At 47.3% G+C, this 23,912-nt stretch overlaps 1 protein-coding gene across 2 annotated transcripts; it reads right to left on the bottom strand.

Moving 5' to 3' along the window:
• Positions 1 to 1,065: 1,065 nt before the first annotated feature.
• Positions 1,066 to 19,991, bottom strand: LOC126035384 (glial cell line-derived neurotrophic factor-like). 2 transcript variants are annotated; one of them, XM_049793936.1, is made up of 2 exons: positions 19,118 to 19,991; positions 1,066 to 1,550 (listed from the first exon to the last, which is right to left on the bottom strand). In XM_049793936.1, exons 1-2 carry the CDS (start codon positions 19,287 to 19,289, stop codon positions 1,066 to 1,068), a joined length of 657 nt encoding a protein of 218 aa, XP_049649893.1. In that variant the 5' UTR covers positions 19,290 to 19,991. The 2 variants fall into 2 exon arrangements, with proteins under 2 accessions (XP_049649893.1, XP_049649894.1); XM_049793937.1 differs by having other exon boundaries at positions 19,217 to 19,991.
• Positions 19,992 to 23,912: the final 3,921 nt, after the last annotated feature.

Genomic DNA, 23,912 nt, shown 5'->3' with positions numbered 1-23,912 from the left:
AATCAGGATTTTGTTTAAAAGAAAAAAAGGTAAAGTAAGTGATTTTTTGCATTCAAGTTAACACTTTCAATCAAAAACATGGACCGTTGTTCACAACTTAATTGTCTCTCTGTATCTTCCAAGCACCTTCTAGTTTGGCACCTTTGAAAAGAAATGTTAATAAATAAGGAGACTCATTACTGAACTGTAATAAATAACAATAACTTAAGCTCAATAAATATCTTCTGTATATTTATGTCTCTGAACGGATGCATTGCATCAAATAGTCTCTGCTCACTCACAATGACCAAATAGAAATGTAGTTACGCAAGTGACATTAGTCCTTTGTAAACCAAAAGAACCACATTTTGTGCTGGCCAGGCTTGTTAGTTCTCTTACTATACTAGGAAGAAGTGCTTAAAAACTCGTTTTCATAGATAGCAGAAGAATGAAACCCTACACTCATTTTGAAGAAACATGAGATTGAAATAACCAAACTTAACCAGTAAGTGAATCTGTTTTGCTTGTATTGATACTGGCCCTAGAGAACTTAAGCCTGGGAATTTTGATATTTGTCCAATATCATCTTACTTACGAGATTAATCTTATAGTTTAGAAGTTGTCCTAAGTGCTTAGGAACCGCCCTTCAATGAGCAATAGTACAACGTGTCTTTCAGTAAAGCTGAGGATGCAGGGGATGAGTAAGGTATTCCTAAGCTACTTCTCAGCTAAGCTTCCTGGCATGGATGGGATAACTACAACACAGCGTGGTACAGCAGGGTTGTGTTTTTAAGCACATTCCTCATGGATCCAAGTCTCACTGATGGTGGACTGCGTCAAATGGGAAAGGGAGTGTGCACGCCATCCAGCCGTCGGCATCTCCACCTGAGCTTTTATTTACTTTCCCGTAGGACTTCAAAAGCCTCTATCCTCTTACGCTGCCTCGCACCCCACACCCCAGGCTCCCACAACCCCTTGTTCTGCATTCTTGGTCCTCTTATCTCCACTCTGAGCAGACACTTCCCCAGGAACCTTGGTCCCTCTCTTTGCATCATAGCAGGAATGTGTGACTCCAGCATGCAGCAGTCAGATGCATCCACACCTTTTTGCGGAATGTTTTTTCAGTATGTGGTAAACCAGGTTATCATCTAAAAAGGACAGGTCATCATCAAAGGCTGTGGGTCTGCAACAAGCTTGCCTTACTTTGTCAGTGACTAGTTTTTTCTTTCTGGTTAAATTTTTTATAATTTTGTCATACGTGGTCTCAGCTGCATCACAAGATCCACTGCAATACCGAAAAATTAGCTCTTCTTTGGTTTCATATCCCAAATCCAAGTCAGTCACATTTAAATGTATTTCTGTTAAGACACATCCTCGATGTTTGCCCTTTTGATTCCTCCTTCCCTTTTTGCTGGAATTCTCTATGTTTGTGGCTGTGTTTTGCCGGTTTCTCTCCCGCCTAGAAAAAATTGGAGTCTGTTTATCCGGCGACCTCCTCAGTCTTTTAATGGTGGCTTGAATAAAGTTCACTACCTCATCAAACTGATCTGGATAATCCTCTGGCATATTAGCTGTTTGGGAAAGAGAGAAAAGGCTTTGTCACATGTCAGTTGTCATTAATGGAAGTTTATTCATTTGTGGCTAAAAATGTTAGACACATGCAAGCTCCCCTGCCCATTTCTTCAGAGAGTGCGCCCAGGACCCTCAGAAATAAGGGAGAATTTGGAATGGTTTAGATCATCATGGAAACTCATTTGGGGGAAAAGAAATGAGATATGCATGTATTTCTGTAGGTGTCTGCTGATGCTTGGTAGCACTCTGGCACGCCTTTCAATATTGAATGAGCCCTGTTAAAATCAAGGGAAAGAAAAGCATGTCATGATACAAATATTAGTTAATGGGTGTATGAAGCTACTGTAGAGAGGTTATACAGGCTCTTCCCAGCAAAGCAGCAAAAGGACGAGGTTTCTTTAAAGCAATTTTGTGATTATAATTGTTGTCTTTTCACACCAGCAGTGGTTAGTATTGCCAAAGCCACCTATTGATAAGGTTTTTGGACAGGACAGAAGGAGGAATTTCCTGGGGTGCCAGGCTGAGCTATTATTCCTGGCTGAATGCCTGCTTTTTTAAATGCTTTTAGGGGTTAATTACTATCAGAGCTTTTGAAAAATTTCTCATGGAACTATTTCATATCACAAGATGCTGATTAGATCGAGTAGAAATAGGTCAGAATAGAAGTATTATGTTAATTTTCAAGGGAAATTTTATTAATGCATTTTCTTTTTATGAAATTAAAATATCTATTTCATTTTTCATTTGATATATAGTCTACCAGAGATAAATTATTCAAGCAATTTAAATGTTGAAGTCAATGAAATGTTTTGATATTAGCAGAATGAACCACTTCAAATTGAGTGAAATTGGATGTGTTCTTCTGAAACATTCTGAGATTGCAGCTTTTCATCATGATTTGGAATAAAATCATATTTTGAAATCTTTAAACTTCCCATGGACTAAATCCCTCAATGTGATCTGCTTTAGCGAATACAGTGATTTAATGGAGAGTCAGGCTGTCAGGAGCCTGTGTGTTGGTGCCCTTATATTATTAATGATTGTCTCTTAAACATGTAAACAACATTGCAGTATTGAGATATATTTTTTCTCAGTTATTGTGCAAAAATCAAGTCTTTGAGGATTCACTTCCTTTGCATAAAGACCTAAGAGGATGCTTCTTTCTGTACTTAACTCCTAAGTGCCCACCCATGTAACAGACCAGTGTCACACACCTGTCCCTGCAGGTAAGGGGCCTCCATCTCCAGAAGGACGCCTACGAATGTCCCAGGAACTGCAAACATTGGGAAAGGTGATACCTGACAGAGTGTGCCTGACTGGGGGTTGGTACCTCCACTGAGCCATAAAGGCTCTCACTGGGTCAGGTGCTGAGATAGGAACAGCTCCTTAGGCAAAGGCTCAGCATCACATTTCCCTAATAAGCACTATAACAGACAGGAGCCCTGATGGGAGACCAGGCAGCAAATGTACCCAGCCCACATACGGTGGCATGGACTCTGTTAACAGGAGAGAAGACACAAGGCTGCCTCCCATTGCCTAGCAAAGGTGCACCTTTATATCCTCAACAGAAGCACCAAATATGCAGGAGATGGGGGGCAGCAGGATGTTAACTCTGTTAGTGCAAAAGCCTGCTGAAAAACAGTGCATCTGTACTTAAGGAGGAATATGGACCCCACTCCAAAGCAGCCACATCCTAGAAACCCCCTTCCATGATAAAATAGGGATGGATCAGAAGTATACGGTTTTTCATGGACAGCTCCAGCAAAATAGTGCAGACTGGTAAAAGAGTCTACAGGCAATCTTGTACCGTCACATAACAAGGGTGACATGTGGGAAGTGGGATTCTATAAACTGTAGAGTTTGGGACTGGGAAAAGTGAATTCCACTGTGTTTTACAGGTATCCAACGCTAATGGCAACAATCTCCCAGACCAGTGACTGTGAAAAGACATGAAGGAGGGATGGCTGCTACTTATACAGCTATACGGGACATGAACAAAGCAGGACCTTGTGCCAAGCCCCATAAGCCTGTGAAACCAATGGTAAGTGCATCCTTCTTGCACTCGTCTGTCATTAACTCTGTAGCAGGTACCAACATACCCACTATGAGTCATACCTACTGGAAGGGGGTAGCTTGGATCCCCCCAGTTTATATACTGGGCATGACATAATATGGTATGGAATACCCCTTTGGCTCATTTGGGTCAGCTGGAGAGTCAGTTGGAGAGTGAAATACAACCATCAGGGAAGTATACTAGGTTTTAATGAAATCCATGCAAGGATCAACCACCAGGAAGGAGCTGGGAGATTGTTACAGAGAAACCCAACCTATATGTGGAGACTCTTGTCTGCAACCTTCAGCCTCATGTGTCCATTGGATGCACCACCTGGCTCTGTTGCAGGACAGGCTGGTCTGCCTACACCATACAAATACTGCCCTACTGAGCAAGGTCCAGGTCAAGGCGCTGGGTAGGCTATGTTCCTTAAAAGCAAGAAGGGGTAGATACCTTGCTAGACTCAAGCAAGCAAGATTATCCACATGGAGCTGGTACAGCCCCCATCGCTGAAGTACAGATACAGATGGAGAGGAGTTTGGCAGGAGGCACTTTTTCTTGTTGCTGTGGGACTGAGTGGTTTCTAGGTTTCTTAGCTTATAACACAATAGGGGAATGATGTGGCCCTGAGGAGATGGCTCTAGCTGTGCCATTCCCTGCTCTTACCTTCAAATTACCCCCTCATACTATTGTAACTACCCCAGCCCACACCTCTGTCACATATTTCTGGCCTAGTACTTCCAGCAACAATATGACACAATGAGACGTTGGCTATGGAGAGTGAAATAAAACCATCAGGGAAGTATACCAGGATTTAATGAAATCCATGCAAGGGTCAACCTGTGGTGGTGCAGCCCCCCAGGCCACTCTGAGATCTCAGGATAAGCCATGCATGCTTTGGGAAAACCTCCCATTGTGCTGTTATCTTGATTACAAGTGCAGAGACTTCTGGGAGTCAGGCACTCTTTGGCCACACCTGGGCCATCTGCTGCCTGAATTGTATATCAGAATGACTCAGCACAAATTGTGGCCAGAATGTAAAATAATGACCAAAGCCAATCATGTCGAGACCCTATAAATAGCCATCCAAGGAGAGACCCTTTGAGCTCTCTGGGATTGCAGCAGGCTGTGTGACCCAGTATCTCCCCCTGAGCTGGGACGCCTCTCAGGGTAGATTTTGCAAGGACTTAAAGGCCAGATTTCACAAGGTTTACTGACTGTCCGTTGATGAATGCCAGCACATAAAAGTGAGTAATTCATGAAACTCATGAGCGGAAAATCTTAATCATAGGTTAACCTCTGTGTGTGTGTGTGCATGTGTGGGTTGTATCTGTGCATGTGTATTTGCAGTTTGGTTTGGAACTATTTTGTCTGTCTGTGCGTGCGTGTGATTTGATTTAACCTCCATCTGTGTGCAACCCTGCTGTAAGTTTTGGGTGATCCTTGCCATTTTTGAATCTTTAAGTCGCAAATTTGATTGTAACAAATTCCATTGAATCACTCTGTTAAATTGGCTCATAATTAAGTACTGTTAAAGTCATACAACCTAATGTTGTGATCTATCTCAAAAATATTAATAAATCTTAAATTGCTGCTAAACCAAAGCCATGGAACAAAATCTCATTCGTGACAAATTGGCGTAGTTGGCAGGATGGCAAGTAGTGTCACCAATTACTTACAAAAGCACGGTATTAATCTGAACCCTGCCTTCTTGAGAGAATGGACCTGTGATAATTGGTATAATTGGGAAGCAGTAGAGAAGCAGCTAAATGCTGTGAGGGGTTCAACTAAAGATGGGAAAGATAAAGGTATAATCTGTAAAATGTTGGGAACATGTCTAGAAGCTGCATGTAGAGAAAGAGGGGAAACAACCCGAAAGATGCAAGATCTACAGGATGAAATAGAGAGACGTAAAACTACTGAACTGCTACTATCGGTAAAAATAGAACAACTGCAAAAACAACTTAAGGAAGCTAAATTGAAAGAACAAAAGTTGGGAGAACATGTTGAAATTATGTTAATGCAAGCCCCAAAACCTTCTGACATAGTTCAGATCAGAAAACTGATAGTGTCCCCTGAGGACTGGGATGGTAATATCTGGAATAACTCTGATAATAACAATTTGGATGAGGATGACCTCTTAAATCTTAAATTGCTGCTAAACCAAAGCCATGTAACAAAATCTCATTCATGACACAACCATCAGGAAGGAGCTGGAAGATTGTTACAGAGAAACCCAACCTATACATGAAGACTCTTGTCTGCAACCTTCAGCCTCATATTTATCCCAAATCTGGTATGCTGCCTTTGCAGTGAGGGAAGTCCTCCCCCCCCACCTAAGAAGGGAGAAACAAAACTGTGGATTACCTGAAGAAATAACAAACCAACTAGACACATCATTTTTAAACTGCTTGCAATTCAGGTGCAAAAATGTCACCTACCCCTGCAACAGTGCTATATGCAGGAGTCTACTTTGGTTAAATATTAATCAGACAGTTATAGGGTCCAAGCACTGTCCTGCCCAAGCCAATCCAAGTATGCCCTGGAGGGTAGATAAAGAGGGGGAAAGGCCCATGTTGTGGACTGTGTCCCTGCTTGGAGCCCACGCTGACATCTATCCTGGTCCACGCATGATGACTGCCCCAACTGCACCAAGGGAGCTAATGTTGCTGAGAGCCTTCTGTGCTGCAAGGTAGAGGAAACACACCATAGATGAGCCCTATGCAACGCTGCTAATGCAGGCATGGGATGTCAACACAGCAGAAGGTGGAAGCAGTAGGGGAAAAAGATCAAGTAATCAAGCCAACGGGGTATCCAACTAGAGGAGCCCTACCTACACACATAGACTTGCTGCAACCAGAAGATGGGGTAATTGGCAGCGTGGCTGATTCTGCTAATCTCACTGGGGCTCTAACACAAACCATACAAGAAGCACTCCAAGCTGTAACCTGGGATGAAGCATGTGTGGCTGATACATCTAACAGAGCCAAGGATCCCTACTCAGCTCATCCCCTATTGCAACATCAGGCCACATGGGAGATTCGCCAGGAGGGATACCAGCACTGAGTAAGATGAATGCCAATTTTCTGTCTCCAGGGTAGAGTTCCCCTTCAGCCCAGGGGACTGGAAAATATCCCAAACAGATATCCAAATCTGTCCAGAGAACTCCTGCAGTGACCCCCAGTACTTGGAGATTATATCACTTGAGGAGACACAAGGGACATGGGTGATATTAGAGAACCGGTGGGTGGGCATAGAGCCCCTCTCAAGGAAATGTGCTGGACCTATCGACCCTGGTCAGTGTCTTCCTGCCTACAACCACACATGCTGTTACAGGACTATGTGTACATGACATTAACCACAATGGCAGCTGCATTACTGGGCTACCCAGTGAGTCCTTGCAAGTTGTTGTAAGCAACAACACCCTCTACCTGTGGAGCCCCAAACTAGTCATGATCAATGCACCGATGCACTTTTTGGCACATTCCAACTGGACTGCCAATGTGCCCCAAGTTTGCTTTCAAAATTTAGCACTGTTTGAGGAACACCTCCAATCCCCCACAATCAACCATCCTCAACACAGTCCCAAAAAGCTGAGTTTCAACACACACTCAGTGGTGTGGGCCTGTGCTCTTGGTACTGTGTCAAGCACAGCTGGACCCAGCAACCACTGAATCATGGACCCAAGCAATGGGGCTCATACTGATTGTATGTGGCTTGGTGCTAATTTTCTGCTGCTTAACGAAGCATAGTCATCAATGTGACTACAAACATTCACTAGGAGTGGCTCGCAGGGATTTGAAGGAAACCTTGACAGTCAGGAGTGAAGTGAGAGTTGACTTAGTGGCCTATGCCAAGATGCCAGTCATTACTCAGTAGGGATATTCGGTTGTTCAATAAGTATGGGTGCAAAGCCTGAGAGCCTGAAACAAAATGCCATAAAAAACTCTTGAAGTAGGACCCTGGGCAGCCAAGCAGAAATGCCAGCATTAACACAAGGCGTGATGGGTTGAAACAAGGCACTAGAGATAAATGCTAAGGAAGCTACCACCAGACATCATATAAGAATAAGCAATAACCACTGACCAAGGACTAAAGACCATAAAAGGCTAATGGACAGCAGGGAAGGTGGAGAAGACTGACAGCAGGACCACCCCAGCCTGATGGGCACTTGGTAGATGTGCTCCAGGGATGCCCAGAGACCTCCCCACACCACAGCCATTGCCTGCTGAGCACTTGTTTGGTCTCTGCACTGCATTAGGTGCTGCTGGGGGTGAAGAGGGTGCTGAGCCGAGCTGCGTGGCTAGGGAACACCACTGAACTCATAGGGATGCCTTGGCATCGAGTGCTGGTTTGTAACCTGAATAAAGCCACTTGATTGAGCCATGATCTGTTTTACTTAGTTACCCCTCTGTCTCAAACACTGTTTAGAAACTGTTTATAGTCTCAGAATGAAGGTCAACAGCCTGGCATCTTTGCTACTCTAATACTGCATAGACTATACTGACTTGACTGTGCAGCACACAGAGCTTTCTGTGGGGATTTCACATCCCTGGGAAATGAACATACTATTATCCCTTCTTATAAAATATACAGTTTGGATGTGTGTATATGTGTGTTGCATTTACACGTACACACATACAAAATGCCAGCAGAAAATGCTCAGATACTATGGCAATAAAGGCAGTAAATATCTCTGAGCAGTAGTCCCTGGCTCCAGGGTGTGAAGGAATTAGAATTTAAAAATCTGAAGCCACCTAGGATAGGATAGGATAGCCCACAACAGCACATGCTCAATATAGGTTAGTGAAGGTTGGTTCACACATACATGAGTGTGATGCACCTCAAAGCAGGCATTCCCTGAGGGAAAGGACCCTACATCCTAGAAATGTAAAATCCTCCCTCAGGGGGCACAGGACCTCTGTGTATCTTGTTCACAGCATAGCAAAAAGGCTCACAGAGCCCATTGGTCTTCCATGTTCAGCTGAACCAGGGCTCTTGATCTGCCAGGAGTTTTTCACAGGATCAGAAAATGAATAAAAAAGCAAAGAAGGAAAGAACAAAACATCACAGGACTGGTGAACATAGGAATCCAGAAGAGTGACCAGGCTGGGCACAGAGTTGGTCAACACCAAACATCCAAAACTCCAGGAGTCAAACAAAAATAAAGAAATGTGACTCATTTAAAAGACATTTTAAAAAACCAAGAACATTTGCATCATTTGCTTGCTTTCTGAACCTTTAGGGCACACTCAGATCATAGTTTTGACCCAACCTTTCAGGTTAGGAACACCCCTCTTGAATGCAAACTGAAATTCTCACCTCACTGCTGCTCTCTGGAACCTGAGGCTTTGACCTGCCTGTCCCCAAGCACAGTCCCTGTCCCCTGAGCACCACAAGAGCTGGCAACGTGTACGGGTGCAGGTTCCTGCAGCCAAACACCTGTGGTGCTCCCCACCAACCTCTACAGAAAGCCACCCTAGAGCTCTGCTTTGGGCATCCAGGGAAACGTGCCTTCCTCTGGGCATCTTCCCCACTGCGAACCCCCCAAAGCCTGCTTTTGCATTTCCAATTAATTAGAGACACTGTGTGCCAGCAGGATCAGGATCTGATGCCTGCGCTTTTTAGAAGAATAAATTATACAGTGTTCAGACATACTTCTACATAAAATAGGTCTAAACAAATATCCAAACCAAACTCATCACATTCTCAAGAAAACAGCTTCTATTAAGGAAAAATGGACAATTTATTTCTGTCTGTTCAAATGTGACCACAATTACTTTTTGTAAAACTATTCCTTTGATTTCACTAGCAACAGATTTATTTTAAAGCCAAATATTCCCCTGGAGTGGCAGTAACCCAGCATGGTACAGCAAGAAACCATCAGTTTGTACCTGACCACAAATTGATTTAAGTGGGAACAGATGGATCTCCAGCTTTTGAGAAAAAAATCCAGTTACTCATTTTGGTGCCTAGTTATGGATGTAAAAGGCTAACTACAGTCTCTTCTGACCATGCTGCCTATTATAGTTTACAAGAAAAGCTTAAATTCTATTAATTGCAAAATAATAATTTATATAAGTGGGTTTTCCTTTTTTTTAAATCTCATAAAACTTGACATTTTAAGTTATTGGAAACTGTACTTTAAGGAATAGTTTTATATACTGATCTTGGGAAAATGTAATTACATCACTGCAGTGTCATTTGGCACTGCATATCCTGAGTTAAAGTGATATAATAAAAGTCACATAAGGTATACTAAAAATGATAGCTACTACATCAAAAGTTCAGGCCAAACATTTAAGAAAATTACCAGGATATTTCACTTAAGCACAGCTGTCTTTCAATTAGAGAAGTTCAAACAGCAGCATTCAGACTCTTGTTTAAAGTATGATTCCAAAGTTCAAGGAGGTTAATCCAGCTCATTATAATGATAAGCATTATTTAGAAAATTCAGATCCAGATCTGTGCTAGGATCAAATGGCCCTTTTTCAAAACAATTCTGGTACTTTAATCTGGGACCTAAAATATTTTAATTTCTTTCCTGGTTGTTTTTAAAGTTTCCTCCAAAGTTATACTCACAAAGATGTTTCTTCTTAGATCATTTGCTAGTGGGAAATATACAATTAATGTGCCTCTAACTGTGAGTGCAATGAATCATCCTCATGTTTTGCTGCTTATGCAGATGACTGTGGTATACCATTTATTCATTAATTATTTTTGTATTTAGCTTGCTTTTCAATAATGTTTTCAGGTACTTATTATAGTGGACAAGCCCTATCCAAACACAGAATCTCCCCGTCTCACACCACAAAGGCATACTTTAGGAGACCCTTGGAGTAACCTGTTTGTAGAAATGTGACCTTAGCGAGGTTAAAATTACCAATGTGATGATCAGTCTGCTTTGTAAAGTAAAAAGGTGTGAACCGTGGTGGGGATAAAACATTTATTTTATTAAAAATTAAATACTTTTCATGAAAAACAAAGCCCATCATGTAGGCATCAAAGCAAAGGCAGGTGTTAAAGCTAGTTATACTGAAAAGTTTTCAGGATTTAAACAATTAAAATATCACCTCTCTGAGGCATGACTTTGCTTTCATGCCTTGCATGAAAATCTGTGAGGTTAAGAGTGAAATGGAAACCAGTCAGTTGTGTCCATTAGTAAATAGAGCATCAAACACACCAGGGTCAGCTCATCTTTAAATGTTTAATACAGTTCTGGTTCATTACCTCACCCCCTGCCTTGCCAGCTCCCAGGAAACACTGCATCCTTCCCTCCGACTCAGAGAGCCCTTAGAAATGGAGCTGGTGTCTCACTTGTCTCTCATCAAGGTAAAGTGCTAAGTAACCTGCAGGATGACTCCAGAGCCATTCACACCAGTCAGGTACAATAAGGCAGCACTGGAAAAAGGCACAGGGTTAACCTACCTGGTGTGCTTGTTCCTAATGGAGTGGCCAAGTTTTGTGTTTGTAGGTCCTAGCTAACCCTGCTGCTTCCCATGTGTTGGTCATAATGGCAAATCTGTAGAGTACTTAGTATTTTCACACTGTCATGCTTGGCAGTGCCTCCCCTTGCATCCTTTGCCTGCTTTCTTGCAGGTATGAAATACTGGTTCCTACCAGGAGAAGAAAGGGGAGAAACAACAGGACCATCATAATTGCTGCCAGTTGGGGGAATGACCTGATAACAAAGGGAAAAAGCAAGGTCAGGTGAATTGAGTGAAGGAAGCTGCCTTGCAAGCTGACCTGTCCACAAGAGTTCTCTTGTTATTTGGTCCAGGCAGGAGTTGTTCATCAGATCCTGCCTGACTTTGGGCTGGGACCCAGGGCTGGATCTCTCCTCTGGCCTCTGGGTAAAGGGGTGTCTCACCTGGCAGTCAAGCAGCAAAGGAGCAGCAAGAGGATGTGGTCTTGCCTCTGATTCAGAGCTTTGAAAAGCCAGCTCTGAAGCACTGAGGAGCAGACAGCTTTTCAGTAGTCACTCTTGAGGTTTTGTGACAGCTCCTGCAGTAGCTGACAGGAGCCTGTCTGCACTAGGGCCTTATTATATGGGGCTGTGTGGGTACTTGAGCACCCACAAGGCAGTCTCTGCATCTGAAGAAGTTATGGCATAAACAGTGTAAAAGGGGAAAATGAAAACATGGCAGTGCCCTGCCTGAAGCCACTTGACTGAGCAGGAGCCAAACCTGGGTGAAGCACATACCTGCCTTGTTGCCCATCATGTCTCCTCACTAAGGCCTTGTACCCCTCCAAATCCATACCATGCTGAATAAATCTCCAGCTTCCCAGTAAAACCTGGGTTTATGCTTAATATTTGGTTCTGTCCCATCCCTGCAATAGCCTCAAATGAGTATGTATGACTGGGACCTGAAACCTGTGACCTCTATTAGCAAGAAGGCATGCAGACAGCTAACAGGCACGGCACTGAGACTTTTAACGGAGGAAATACTGTTGGTAATAAAAGGAAATTCTCTTTAGCGATCCTGGTGCAGAAGTGATCCAGCCCAGCCCTAGCACAACATCAGTAAACCCCCACATCAGTCACCCAGCCCCACCTTAGTGCCAGCCAGAAATAACAGCAGAAGTGTCACTGCAACAACAGCTCAACCCTGCTCCAATCAAGCAATTGTTCCTTGGCTGCCTGTGCTCTTACACTTCATCTCCCATTGGGGCGTTTACTCCCTGGGGCAGTAAAGCAGAGCCATCCGGGAAAAAACATGGCTGATGCCCTTACTGTGACAATCTCTGCTGCTATCAGATTTTGATCTGACCTATAAATAATATGCATTTTTCTACTGTCAGTCACCTTTCACTACCTGCATTTCAACCTGTTTACAATAGGAACAATATGAAAAGTTTTAATATTGCAGTTCGGAAAATGTTCTTATTATAATAATCAGTCCCTTGCTCTAGGACAGGTGCTATGTGCTCCGCTGCAGGAGGTTTCACGCTGGGATGTGTGGACCATGACCTGTCAGATGGCATCGGCAGCTGCTCAGAGGCAGCCAGGCTCCAAAGAGCTCTGCCCCCTTCCCAGCTGATACGCTGGATCCATATCTCCCTGTCAGAAATTTCCTGAGTAATTGATGGGTTTGCCAAAGAAATCTTATACACCTGGGATGGGAGCAGAGGTAGTTCAGATATTTGTATGTAGCTTGTTAGTTAAAGTGGATATGACTAGCTTGCCTCTAAAAACATGGCCTCCTGAGAAGTTTTGGCATACCTGCTATAACACTGCCTGGCCCAGGCTCAGGAAAACAAGTATTTTGATTTCAGTGTTTGCTTCTTTTGAAGCCTATTCCTGTTGAATAATCATTAAAGTACAAGTCCCACTGACTTCAAAGAAATGTACCTGCAGGTTTCAGTTTAAGTGCTGTACCAATACATACAGACTAAGGCAAAAGCCTAAATATCTACTAGTGTCATACAATGTGGCTTTATTCCTTAAAAAGAATGCTGATATTTGAAATGTCTTACATAATTCATTTTCTGTCCTTGATCTTAAAAACAGACATACTCTAATGTATATTTTGTGTCTTAATGCTTTGTACCTTTCTCAAATAAATCTTTTTTATTCTGTTTTCTTTCTTCTCTTTGTAATTAGGACTGGATTTCCAAGAATCATTGAAATCTTTCCTTTGGTTCCCCTTACCAAATATTACTTGATCAGAAACTACAGTTGTTTTTGTCAAAAATTACAATTGTGCAGTGTCAACATTTCTACCAGCGCTAATGTGGCAGTGGCCTATTTAGATGTCTGATGATCCTGGTTATGTTGCACTATTTAGTATTCCTCATTTATTACTTGTCATTAACTTATTACCTCGGAAGTATGAGACTCCTCAACAAGTGCAGTTATATGGGGGTTTGCCTATGTACTACAAGTTTTAAGTTGCAGTTGCTTGGTAGTGTGCGTGGGGGATAAGGACTGGATATTTGCACTAGATATCCATCCCTGATCATCTGCAGTTATGGGAGATGGGACTCAATGCCCCCAATGGCTTCTCTCAACCTCTGTAAGTTTAAATATTTTAAACTTACTTTATGCAGTCCTAATCAGGAACAGTAAGTCTTATGAGGAGCAGCTGATGGAACTGGGGTTGTTTAGCCTGGAGAAAAGGAGGCTGAGGGGAGACCTTATCGCTCTCTACAACTACCTGAAAAGAAGTTGTAGTGAGGTGGGTGCTGGTCTCTTCTATCAAGTAACTAGCGATGGGACGAGAGGAAATGGCCTCAAGTGGCAGCAGGGGAGGTTTAGATTGGATATTAGGAAAAATTTCTTTACTGAAAGGGTTGTCAGACATTGGAACAGGCTGCCCAGGGAAGTGGTTGAGTCACCATCCCTGGAGGTGTTCAAAAAACATGTAGAGGAGGCACTTCAGGACATGGTTTAGTGGGCATGGTGGTGTTGGGTTACAGTTGGACTCGATGATCTTGAAGGTCGTTTCCAACCTAAACAATTCTATGCTTCTATGATTCTAATTTACAAAGACATTACAACCTATCAATCTGAGGATCCTATTCTAGTGGACAAATAATGCCTCCCCCATCGATTCATCAATAGTCACTACACAGCTGAATTCTTTAGCCTTCCAAGAAAGGTTTTGCAGCTTGTCATCTGCAGACCCTGAACACGGGGATTTCTAAAATATATTGAAGAGGCCTATGAAAGGTGACCAAGAAAAGCATGTTCAGGTATATTATCTAGCAACCCACACCTGCAAAACATCTAAAAGGATCCATACTTCAACTGGGAAATTTTTGAGGTCCCTAAATTGAAAAGGAGCAAAGACATAAAACCTTAAACAAAGGATAACTTTTAACATGAGAATAAAACCATATTCTCTTGCATTTCAGTCCTTTCCTCCTTAAGTCTCAGAACACCCTTCACAGGAGTATATTCAGTAGTTATACCTGAGACTGTGGAGAAATTGGCTTCTAGGGCTAAATGCATGTGGATTTACCCAGATGTGTCCTGTTCTTTCTTTTTTTAGAATTTTGCCCTTTAAAAAAAGGTGACTTTGAATGCTTAAGATTTCTAAAAGCCTAGATAACCTGGGCATGCCCATGCAAACAAACTTTACTGTATATATATGCTGGCCCAGGGACATACGCACACTCAGTCTGACACTGGCTGGATGCATCTGCTGTACTGGATATACACAGATCAAATGACGCAGTGTGGTACCTGCTTGGTGTGGCAGATACCTCTCCAATGCATTGGATTTACTGTGCATGGGCAGGTTACCTCTGTAGCTTCTGGGCATCTTAGACTAAAGCGCATATGCCACACCATAAGTGTGTTGAGCAGGAAAGCCTGGACAGAAATGTGAGAGTTCTGGTTTGTAACACTGAATGTGCCTAATAAATACTGTAGGGAAGGAAATGCATTCATTTGGAAATATAATTTAATATTTTTTTTTGCCTTAAAGAGCCCTACGATATCACTGTTTATTCTAGATACCTTCCATACTAGTTGATAATGTTGCAGCTAAATGCAGTAACTTAACATTAAATACCCCTTAGCAGGGGTATGAAGAATGTTTAATAGAGGTATAATGCACACATAACACAGTGTGTTATGGTATAACATACCAAAGGAGCTCCAACAACAAATGACCATCCAGTGGCCATAGAGTAACTCAGTCATTATAATGCAAAGAAACATCTTTTCCTTCTATTAAGAGGGAAAAGCCTATAGTGAGATTTTTCATTTAATTATACATGCGTACCGCTAGTTCTTACTAAAGATGCCTACTTGATCAAGAGACTGTATATCATATCCTGGATCTTAGGATACTCCAGTCCTCACATACATGTTGATTATGGCCATACAGCAGCAAGAAGTTACAAAATGTATTCACTGGGAACTGCGTATAAGTCAAACCAAGTGTTTGGCTCCCTCTGCACTGTCATGCTTCTGAAGCTGCTGACTTAGTTTTTAGCTTATACTAATTTGGTTTATATTTGTTCACAGTTGCTATTTAAGCTAATTGTGTCCTTTCCCCAACAGACTGTAGCATGATGAAAAGAAAGGGTTTTCTAACTTTACAAATGCTACAGCTACTCTTCTTCATGTGAAATAAGCTATCCCATGAACACTGATGCCTAAAACACCTACAAACACTGGATTAATCTCATATGCACTACATTTATGGAGGCTATTCTCACTCCAGCATCCAGTCAAGTAAAAAATGCAGAAGACTGCAATTGCCAACACCCTCTGCCATCTCCAATTACTGCCCTGAACAGCAAAGGTCAGCACATTACACCTGATAAGCCTGGGAGGTTAGGACCTTGCCTGTAGGCTGGAACGAAGGAAGGTTTCGAGCCAATCTGAAAGAGATGGGGTAGCATCAGGTGACCTCAGAGCACTTTGCAGAGAAAGAAGTCCCATCAAATGAGAACACAAAAAGGTGTAGAGGGCCTGGGAAAACAGATCTGTGCTCCAGCAAGGTGTTTGGCCTGTCCCTAGGAGTGGGACAGATCTCACAACCCTACTAACCCCCACTGCCAGTGGTGTATGGGAGACCTGACCTCCCTGGAGTAAGAGCAATGCACACCTCAGAGCACAACTGCTACTCCCCACCCAGTCTGCGTGGGGATCACTTTAGGGGAGAGCAGTGCACCCCTCTTTGAACGCACACAGCACCCAGTCTTGCTCAGCACCCACACACTGCCCTATGCAGATGAGCCAACATGGGTGATGATGGCACTCCCACTGCTTTGTGAGCTGCCTCTTGTAAAGGCCCTTGGCAAAGCAGCTGACCAACAGTATCCACAGACATATTAATACATGGCAGGTCCACCAGCAGATGAGCCCGGGAGCTGCCTGCATGCTCGTGTCATACTGCCCTCTGCTTGTAAGAGAAACCTCGGAGAGGGAAGTCTACATGGTGTAGAAGTGACTCCTCTTCTGTATGTCGTTCTACATCTTTCGTGTGCTGAAGGGTGTGTGCCACCAAATGGTAAGCGGAAAAACAAATATGTCAAAGACACTGACAGTAGTGACTAGAACAAAGTGCTGCTGCAGCAGGAAGGCAGCGATGTGCCTAGACAGGATCAGCCTCGTGGGCTCTGTGTTTGCAGACTGCTCTCCAGATACCACACACTTTTAAATCAACTAAAAACAGCATAAAAGTGGATCAAAGTATTTCACTGTTTCCGTACAGCCACCTTTCTGCAGGTCTCCCCTGGCTCATCTGACTTGGCAATGTAATAGAGAAGAGTTTCTGACTTTCGGGCATGGGTGCTGTGTAAACCACTGCTGTGTAAAGATCACAGGAACTCCCTGGATTTTCCCCGATTTCTGTTGTGAAGAACAGCGCTGTTTACCTTCCCCTTGTAGCCAGGCCCATCTATTTGTGATCTACATCATTAAGAGATCGAGACCAAACTATCATCCCTTTCTGAAATGACTATCATCCTGAGCGATAACCTGCGACCCAGCTCTGCTTAGCAAAGCCTACATCTGTACCCTGGAAACAGAGATTTCTGGAAGAGGCTGTCTATTGATACTACCATAGCTCAGGTAAAACACAGGTCATCTTTCTTCCCACTTCTTGTTTACCCAATCCACAGAAAAAAAAGGAGGAAACAATGAGAAGTTTTGGACACTAGGAACAGTGTAGACATTCGTCTGATCACCCCGTGGGACTCGGCACAGGGTCCACCATACCCTGGGCCACAGAGCACTGACACCAATATGAGGATGCTGCAAATGGCGTTTATTCAACTGCGTCACGCCCTTATATACTGTCTGTCGGTCATCCCGCCTCCTTTAACCCTTCTCTTTCCGTACATCGCGAGATCTTCCGAGCGCCAATCCCTACAGAACAGACAAGACTGCTACTGCTACCTGTGCCCTCGAGCTACTGTGGAGAGATCAGCTGACCAGGAACCACGTTCCCAGAAGTAAGTTTCAACATAAAAGCAGGATCATACAAATACTCCCACCCTGGAAAGACAGAGCATTAATGCTCTCCCACCCACTCTGCTTTCCCCCTAATGCTCTTCTTCCCACCAGCACTGCAGCAAGCCCGTGCAGAGGGGACCAGTACAGTGGCCTGAAAAGCTGATCACTGCCTCTCATAGGATGGCTCAGTGTCCTTGTACCTTCCCCACCACACAGCTTGCCATGGAGATCACCATGTGTGACAGCCCTGCAGCCCTAGCAGGCTGGAGCCCTGGGAGGAAGCACTTTTGACTGACCTCCCTGCGTGGAGGGGCTGAAAGGATGTCAGGGCTGCTGGTCTGCGAACAGCAGGAGACTGGGCTGGGCTGGGACGAGGCGTCAGCCTGGGAAAGATTCCAGCAGGGGAAAAACACAAGCAAGAAAAGGAAATAGAGAAGACTAAATGGGGAAGGACATAGTTATGTGTGCATGGGGACAGACAGAAGAGGAGATGGATGTTGGAGAGGGGATGCAAAGCAGAGTTATGGCACACGATTCCCTGCTCGGCGCCTCCACACTGCATTAGTCCAGCTGCTCCAGGAGAAACCAGAGTGGGGCTGCCCGTGGCTGGAGCCACAGCAGGCACAGGGAAAGGACATGCCTCCAGATAAGGAGATAAAAATGAATTCCAGTTACTGGATACTGTCTGCATCCTGCAACGAGCTGAACAGAGAGGGCTGAGCAAGGGCAAAGGGAGCAACCTCTGAGCTGCATATGTGCCTTTGCTAAGTGAGTATCTCCACAATTCATGTGAGTATTTTGCCACTTCTTACTGAGTCATATTAACTCTCACTTTAAAAAGCCACTGGTGTTAGCATAACACTCACATACTGCTGTGAAAATCCTGTATCTGCTATTGTAGGAGACCTATTATTAGCAAGGCATTATTATTATCTGTCATTTGGATTGTAAGCTGTCTTACTGTGAGCCGGTTCATATGGATTGCTCTGCATCAAGCTCCTAACCCTGCCACCACTACTCTTCTGTAAATTTCCACACGGACACACTAATTTTGAGATCAGGATCCAAGGAGGATTTAATGAAACTCAGAAGCACTCCAGGATGTGTACAGTGCCTCCCACCATGGAGCCGAATCTCCATCAGGACTTGTGCCCACTACAGACAGTGAATAATTGCATTGGCAGGTCTGAGCACAGAGACGAGCTTAAAGCAGTGGGGAAGGAGATTCAGTGCCTGCAGTGGGAAGTGTATGTACCTGATCGTCCTCCTGGCTCCTTCGCATACAACTAACTTTCGCATCTCTCTGGGTTTTTCAACCAGAGGGATCTTATGACCACCAGAAAGGTAGGGCTGGAGGTGGGAGGGAAGGGGGGAATTTCCACTGCAATTGCCAATCCCAAGCTTTGGACAATGACTTGGTTTGGAGCTGCTGGAGCCAGACCAGAACCACTGACCCTGCCTGGGGGAGAAGTGGGGGCAGAAAGTGGGGGGGGGAAGGGGGGAGAAAGTGGGGGGGGTCCTTTCCTCACCCTGATGCCTGGGCAAAGGGGAGCAGGTTTAGCAAGACAGCTGTGGCTACAAAGGGGAATGTTTCTTACAGTCACTCTGCACAGCATAGGGAGGCAGCAGGCTGATGGGGGAGAGATCGTCTTCAGGCCCCTCTACCACTGAAGGGGGCCCCTTGGGAGGCATCTTACCAGTGGGCAGGGGTGAGGTAGAGACCGTGTTGAGCAGCACCATGCAGACAGCCACAACATCCCATAACTTCATCTTAGATCTCCTTCCAACACAGGCCCCTGGCAGAGAGGTGAGGCAGGGTTAGCTCTCAGCTGCTGTGCTCCCCCAGTCCTGCCCCCTTTCCTGTCAGCCCTGAGACAAAACTGTGCAGCCTCACACCCTAGATCAGCCTGGTCCACCCTGGCCAGGCCCGGGGACAGAGCAGGGGGAAACAACCTGTGCCCAGCTCACCTTCCCATCCCCATCGCCTCCCAGAGTAAGGGAGATGGGGTTTCCCCAGCGAACGAGCGGTGTGGGAGAGGGCGATGCAGGGTGGCCTCCAGCCCCTCTATGTCCAAGCAAGCTGCTTTGGGGGATGTGGGCAGGCAGGTCCCAGGAGCCTATGACCAGGGACGTGGGGGTGTGACCATGTCCCTGTGCTGGCAGCCAGGTCACCTTGTGCTCATCCTCCCCCAGAACCCGGGCAGCACCAGGGCACCTGTCCCTGGGCTGGGCCAGGGTGGACTGGGGTGCGGGGCTGCATGGCTTTGCCATGCTACAGGCAAACCTTCCTTACCCTTTCCTTTTCCTTCTCCTCTCCCTTTCCTTTTCCCTTTTCTTTCCTCTTCCTAGTCTTCTTTTCTTTCCTTTTTCCCTTTCCTTTTCCTCTTTTGCTTTCCTTTCATTTTTATCTCCTTTTCTTTCCCCTTTCCTTTTCCTTTCCCTATCCTCTTCCTTTTCCTTTCCTTTTCCCTTTCTTCTTTCCTTTTCCCTTTCTTCTTTCCTTTTCCCATTTCCCTTTCCCCCTCTGTTTCCATATTTCCTTTTTCCCTTTCCCCTTTCCTTTCCAATTTCCTCTTTGAAAGGAAAGGGAAATGGAAACACTTTCCTCTCCTTTTCCCTTTCCTTCTCATTTCCCTCTTTCTTGATTCTGCTTCTCATTTCCTTCTCCTTCTCTCCTCCTTTTCTTTTTCTTCCTTTTCCTTTTCATCTTTCTTTTCCCTTCTCTTTTCTCTTCTCTCCTTTTCCTTCTCTTCTCTCATTCCCTCTCTTCTCCCTTTCCGGTCGCCCTGCCCGCAGTCAGCCACGGCACGTACCCCGATGGCCACTGCCTGGGGATGACAGCTGCCCCCAGCCTGGTTCGACGCGGCCCGGAGGGGCTCGGCTGCTGCTCGGGACCCGCCGGCGCCTGCCGCCCGGTGCGCGCTTTCCCCGCCGGCCGCTGCCTTCGCACCTCACCAGGGCCGGGGGGCTGCGGGGCGACCCTGTGCCCCCCCGGGGAGGGTACCCGCCCCGGCTCTCCCACTCCGTCGCGGCCCTCGCCTCGCCCTCACCTCTGAGCTGGTCTCGTCGGACCCGAGATGGACATTAAGGCCGGGGAGCCGAGTGGCCAGACGGGCGATGCATGTGGGCCAGGTCGGAGGCCGACCGCCGGGACTCTCTTTGCGCGGGGGTGGAGGCGTGGGGATGGGGATGGCGAGGGGGGGGGCAAGGGCGCAAGTCTGGATGGAGGCAGAGGGGAGCCGCCAGCACAAGCCCCGGAGGCCTCCGCCGCCGCAGGTGCTGTGGCCGCGGCAGGAGCGGCGCCGCGGGGGTCTCTGCCCGCCCCGGTCACGGAGCAGCGCTCAACAGCGGCGGGAGCGGCCCGAGCGGCGAGGAGTGCCGCCTGGCAGCGGGAGCTGGCTCTGGGTGCTGCTCTTGGGACCCTGCCTGGAAATCTGAGAAAGACACTCCATCAACAACTGCGGGGAGTCAGATGAAGACATCAGGGCTCCTGTAACGTCAGCTGGTCCAGCACCGCGGGGAGCCGCGCACCGCTCCGACACGCACGCAACGACGGAAAGGAAAAAAAAAAGAAAAAAACCAAACAACAAACCACCACGAAAAAAACACCACCCCAGCCGAGGAGGGAAAAAAATAAATAATCAAATCACCCCCCTCAGCCTGCTGGGAGAATCAGAGGCCGGCGCTGGAATTTGTAGAGCCGGTAGCAGTAGCAACGAGGCTTTCTCCTCCAGATCAGGAGGCCCGTCGCGGCGAAAGCATAGATCCAAGAGGGGAGCGTGGTGGGAGCGGCGGGAGGACGGGCCAGTGCCGGGGAGCGCCCGCTCCGGTTGCCCCGGCTGGGCCTGGGCGCGCCCGGCTCCCGGGCGCCGGCGGGGATGGGCGGGCGGGGGCGCCAAGCTGGGCGAGGCGCGGGGGGCGCCGCACCCTCGGGCGGAGGGGAGCGCGGAGCCGGACGCGTGGACGCGGGGGCTTTGCCAGGGCGACTCGGCGCCGCAGATGGATTTATAGGTCCCTTTGGCAGTGATGCGCCCTCCGCTGATTCGCTTTCAGACCCAAACACACGCTGGCCCCCTACACCGGACCCCGCGGAGCCTCCAAATATCTCCCAGATGAAGTCACCGGCCCGACATATCGTGCGCTGCGCGGACGCCGGCGCAGCGCCGCGGCACTCCCCGTGGCGGCGGGGCCGGGCAGGGGTAATCCAACACCGCGCCGCGGCGGCGCATCCTTCCCCAGAACCGCTCCTCCGCGCTCCCGCCGCGGCCACCGCCGGCCCCAGCCGCGGCGGGCCGCTCGCTGCCGCAGACGGACAGACGCACGGCAGCGGGAAGGCCACCCCCTCTTCGCCCCTCTCCAGCCGCAGGTGCCGCCGGCGCGGCAGCGGGGGTCCCCTGCCGGCACCCGCGCTGCACAGCCCGGCCGCTGCAAAGTCGCTGTTAAACAGTCTCGGCTTTCAGCCCTGCGCCCTGTATTTATGACTCACCCAGTTATCCGGAGGTATGAGGTCTTCATGTTGCCGGTGCTATGAAATTAACGCGTCGCAGCCCGGGCGAACGGCTGGGGAGCGCGCAGGGTTTGTGCGGCGGCCAATAAAGCGCTCCGTCCGCTCTGGGCCGATGGTGGTTTTTTTTTTTTTCCTTTTTGATATTGGCGGGGGAGGCGCTGGGGTCTGGGATGGAGCAGCGAAACCCTCAGGAGACCAGCTCGCTCCTGGAGCGCGCCGCGCCGGTACAGCACCGAGCACCGGAGCCCACCGCTGCGGGGGGCGGGGGGACCCGCGTTGGGCATGGCCGGGCCGGAGGCAGAGCTGCCCCCCAAAAATTGTAACCTGGCTGCGGATTTCTTGCAATATCCCCCCCCCCCCCCGAGTGTGTGTGTGTGGTTATGGTTGTGTATTCACGCGTGTGCACACCGGCTTGTCCCTCTCTCCCGAGAAAGGCGAGCAGCTCCCAGGGGTGGCTGCCTGCTGCGGCGGGGGCGGCCACGGCTGCTGCAGGGGGGTTCGGCAGCTTGGGGAGTGGGCCGCGCTGGGGACGTGTCTGCCGGCTCGTCCCACCCGGGCACCGCCAGCGGCACCGGGGGCTGCCTTTCCCCGACACCGTCTCTCCTGGGCCCTCCCTTCCTCTCCCCTCTACCTCATTCCCATGTGTATGTCCCGGCTAGCCCAGGCCCCTCAGTGAGAGGATGCAGGAGGCAGGTGGGACTAGCTCCTGCTGCCTGTCCGGGTCTTTCTGCAGGTTGGTCGCCAAAAAGGACTGTGGTGGGTCGACCCTGGCTGGATGCCAGGTACTCACCAAAGCTGCTCTATCACTCCCCTCCTCAGCTGGACAGGGGAGAGAAAATATAACAAAAGGCTCGTGGGTGGAGATAAGGACAGGGAGAGATCACTCACCAATTACTGTCACAGGCAAAACAGACTCAACTTGGGGAAATTAATTTAATTTCATAGAATCATAGGATCATAGAATCGTTTAGGTTGGAAACAACCTTCAAGATCATCCAGTCCAACCATCAACCCTGCCCACTAAACCATGTCCTGAAGTGCCTTGTCTATGCACTTTTTGAATACCTCCAGGGATGGTGACTCAACCACTTCCCTGGGCAGCCTGTTCCAATGCCTGACAACCCTTTCAGTAAAGAATTTTTTTCAAATATCCAATCTAAACCTCCCCTGCTGCCACTTGAGGCCATTTCCTCTCGTCCCATCGCTAGTTACTTGATAGAAGAGACCAGCACCCACCTCACTACAACTTCTTTTCAGGTAGTTGTAGAGAGCGATAAGGTCTCCCCTCAGCCTCCTTTTCTCCAGGCTAAACAACCCCAGTTCCATCAGCTGCTCCTCATAAGACTTGTGCTCCAGGCCCCTCACCAGCTTTGTTGCCCTTCTCTGGACATGCTCCAGCAACTCAATGTCTTTCCTGTAGTGAGGGGCCCAAAACTGAACACAGTACTCAAGGTGTGGCCTCACCAGTGCCGAGTACAGGGGGACAATCACTTCCCTGCTCCTGCTGGCCACACTATTTCTGATACAGGCCAGGATGCCATTGGCCTTCTTGGCCACCTGGGCACACTGCTGGCTCATATTCAGCTGGCTGTCAACCAGCACCCCCAGGTCCTTTTCTGCCAGGCAGGTTTCCAGCCACTCTTCCCCAAGCCTGTAGCACTGCATGGGGTTGCTGTGACCGAAGTGCAGGACCTGGCACTTGGCCTTGTTGAACCTCATACAGTTGGCCTCGGCCCATCGATCCAGCCTGTCCAAATCCCTCTGTAAAGCCTTCCTACCGTCGAGCAGATCAACCCTCCCTCCCAACTTGGTGTCGTCTGCAAACTTGCTGAGGGTGCACTCGATCCCCTCATCCAGATCACTGATAAAGATATTAAACAGAACTG

This window comes from Accipiter gentilis, chromosome W (assembly GCF_929443795.1).
Source record: "Accipiter gentilis chromosome W, bAccGen1.1, whole genome shotgun sequence".
Taxonomy (NCBI): Eukaryota; Metazoa; Chordata; class Aves; order Accipitriformes; family Accipitridae; genus Astur; species Astur gentilis.
This window is presented reverse-complemented; position numbering and strand designations above follow the sequence as displayed.

Bases quoted from the DNA above. Each gene is read 5' to 3' on its own strand.
- LOC126035384 (XM_049793936.1), bottom strand. From the start codon at position 19,289: ATGAAGTTATGGGATGTTGTGGCTGTCTGCATGGTGCTGCTCAACACG. The intron at 1,551-19,117 runs GTAAGAAACATT...TTTCCCAAACAG, and splicing joins CTATGCTGTGCAGAGTGACT to CTAATATGCCAGAGGATTAT.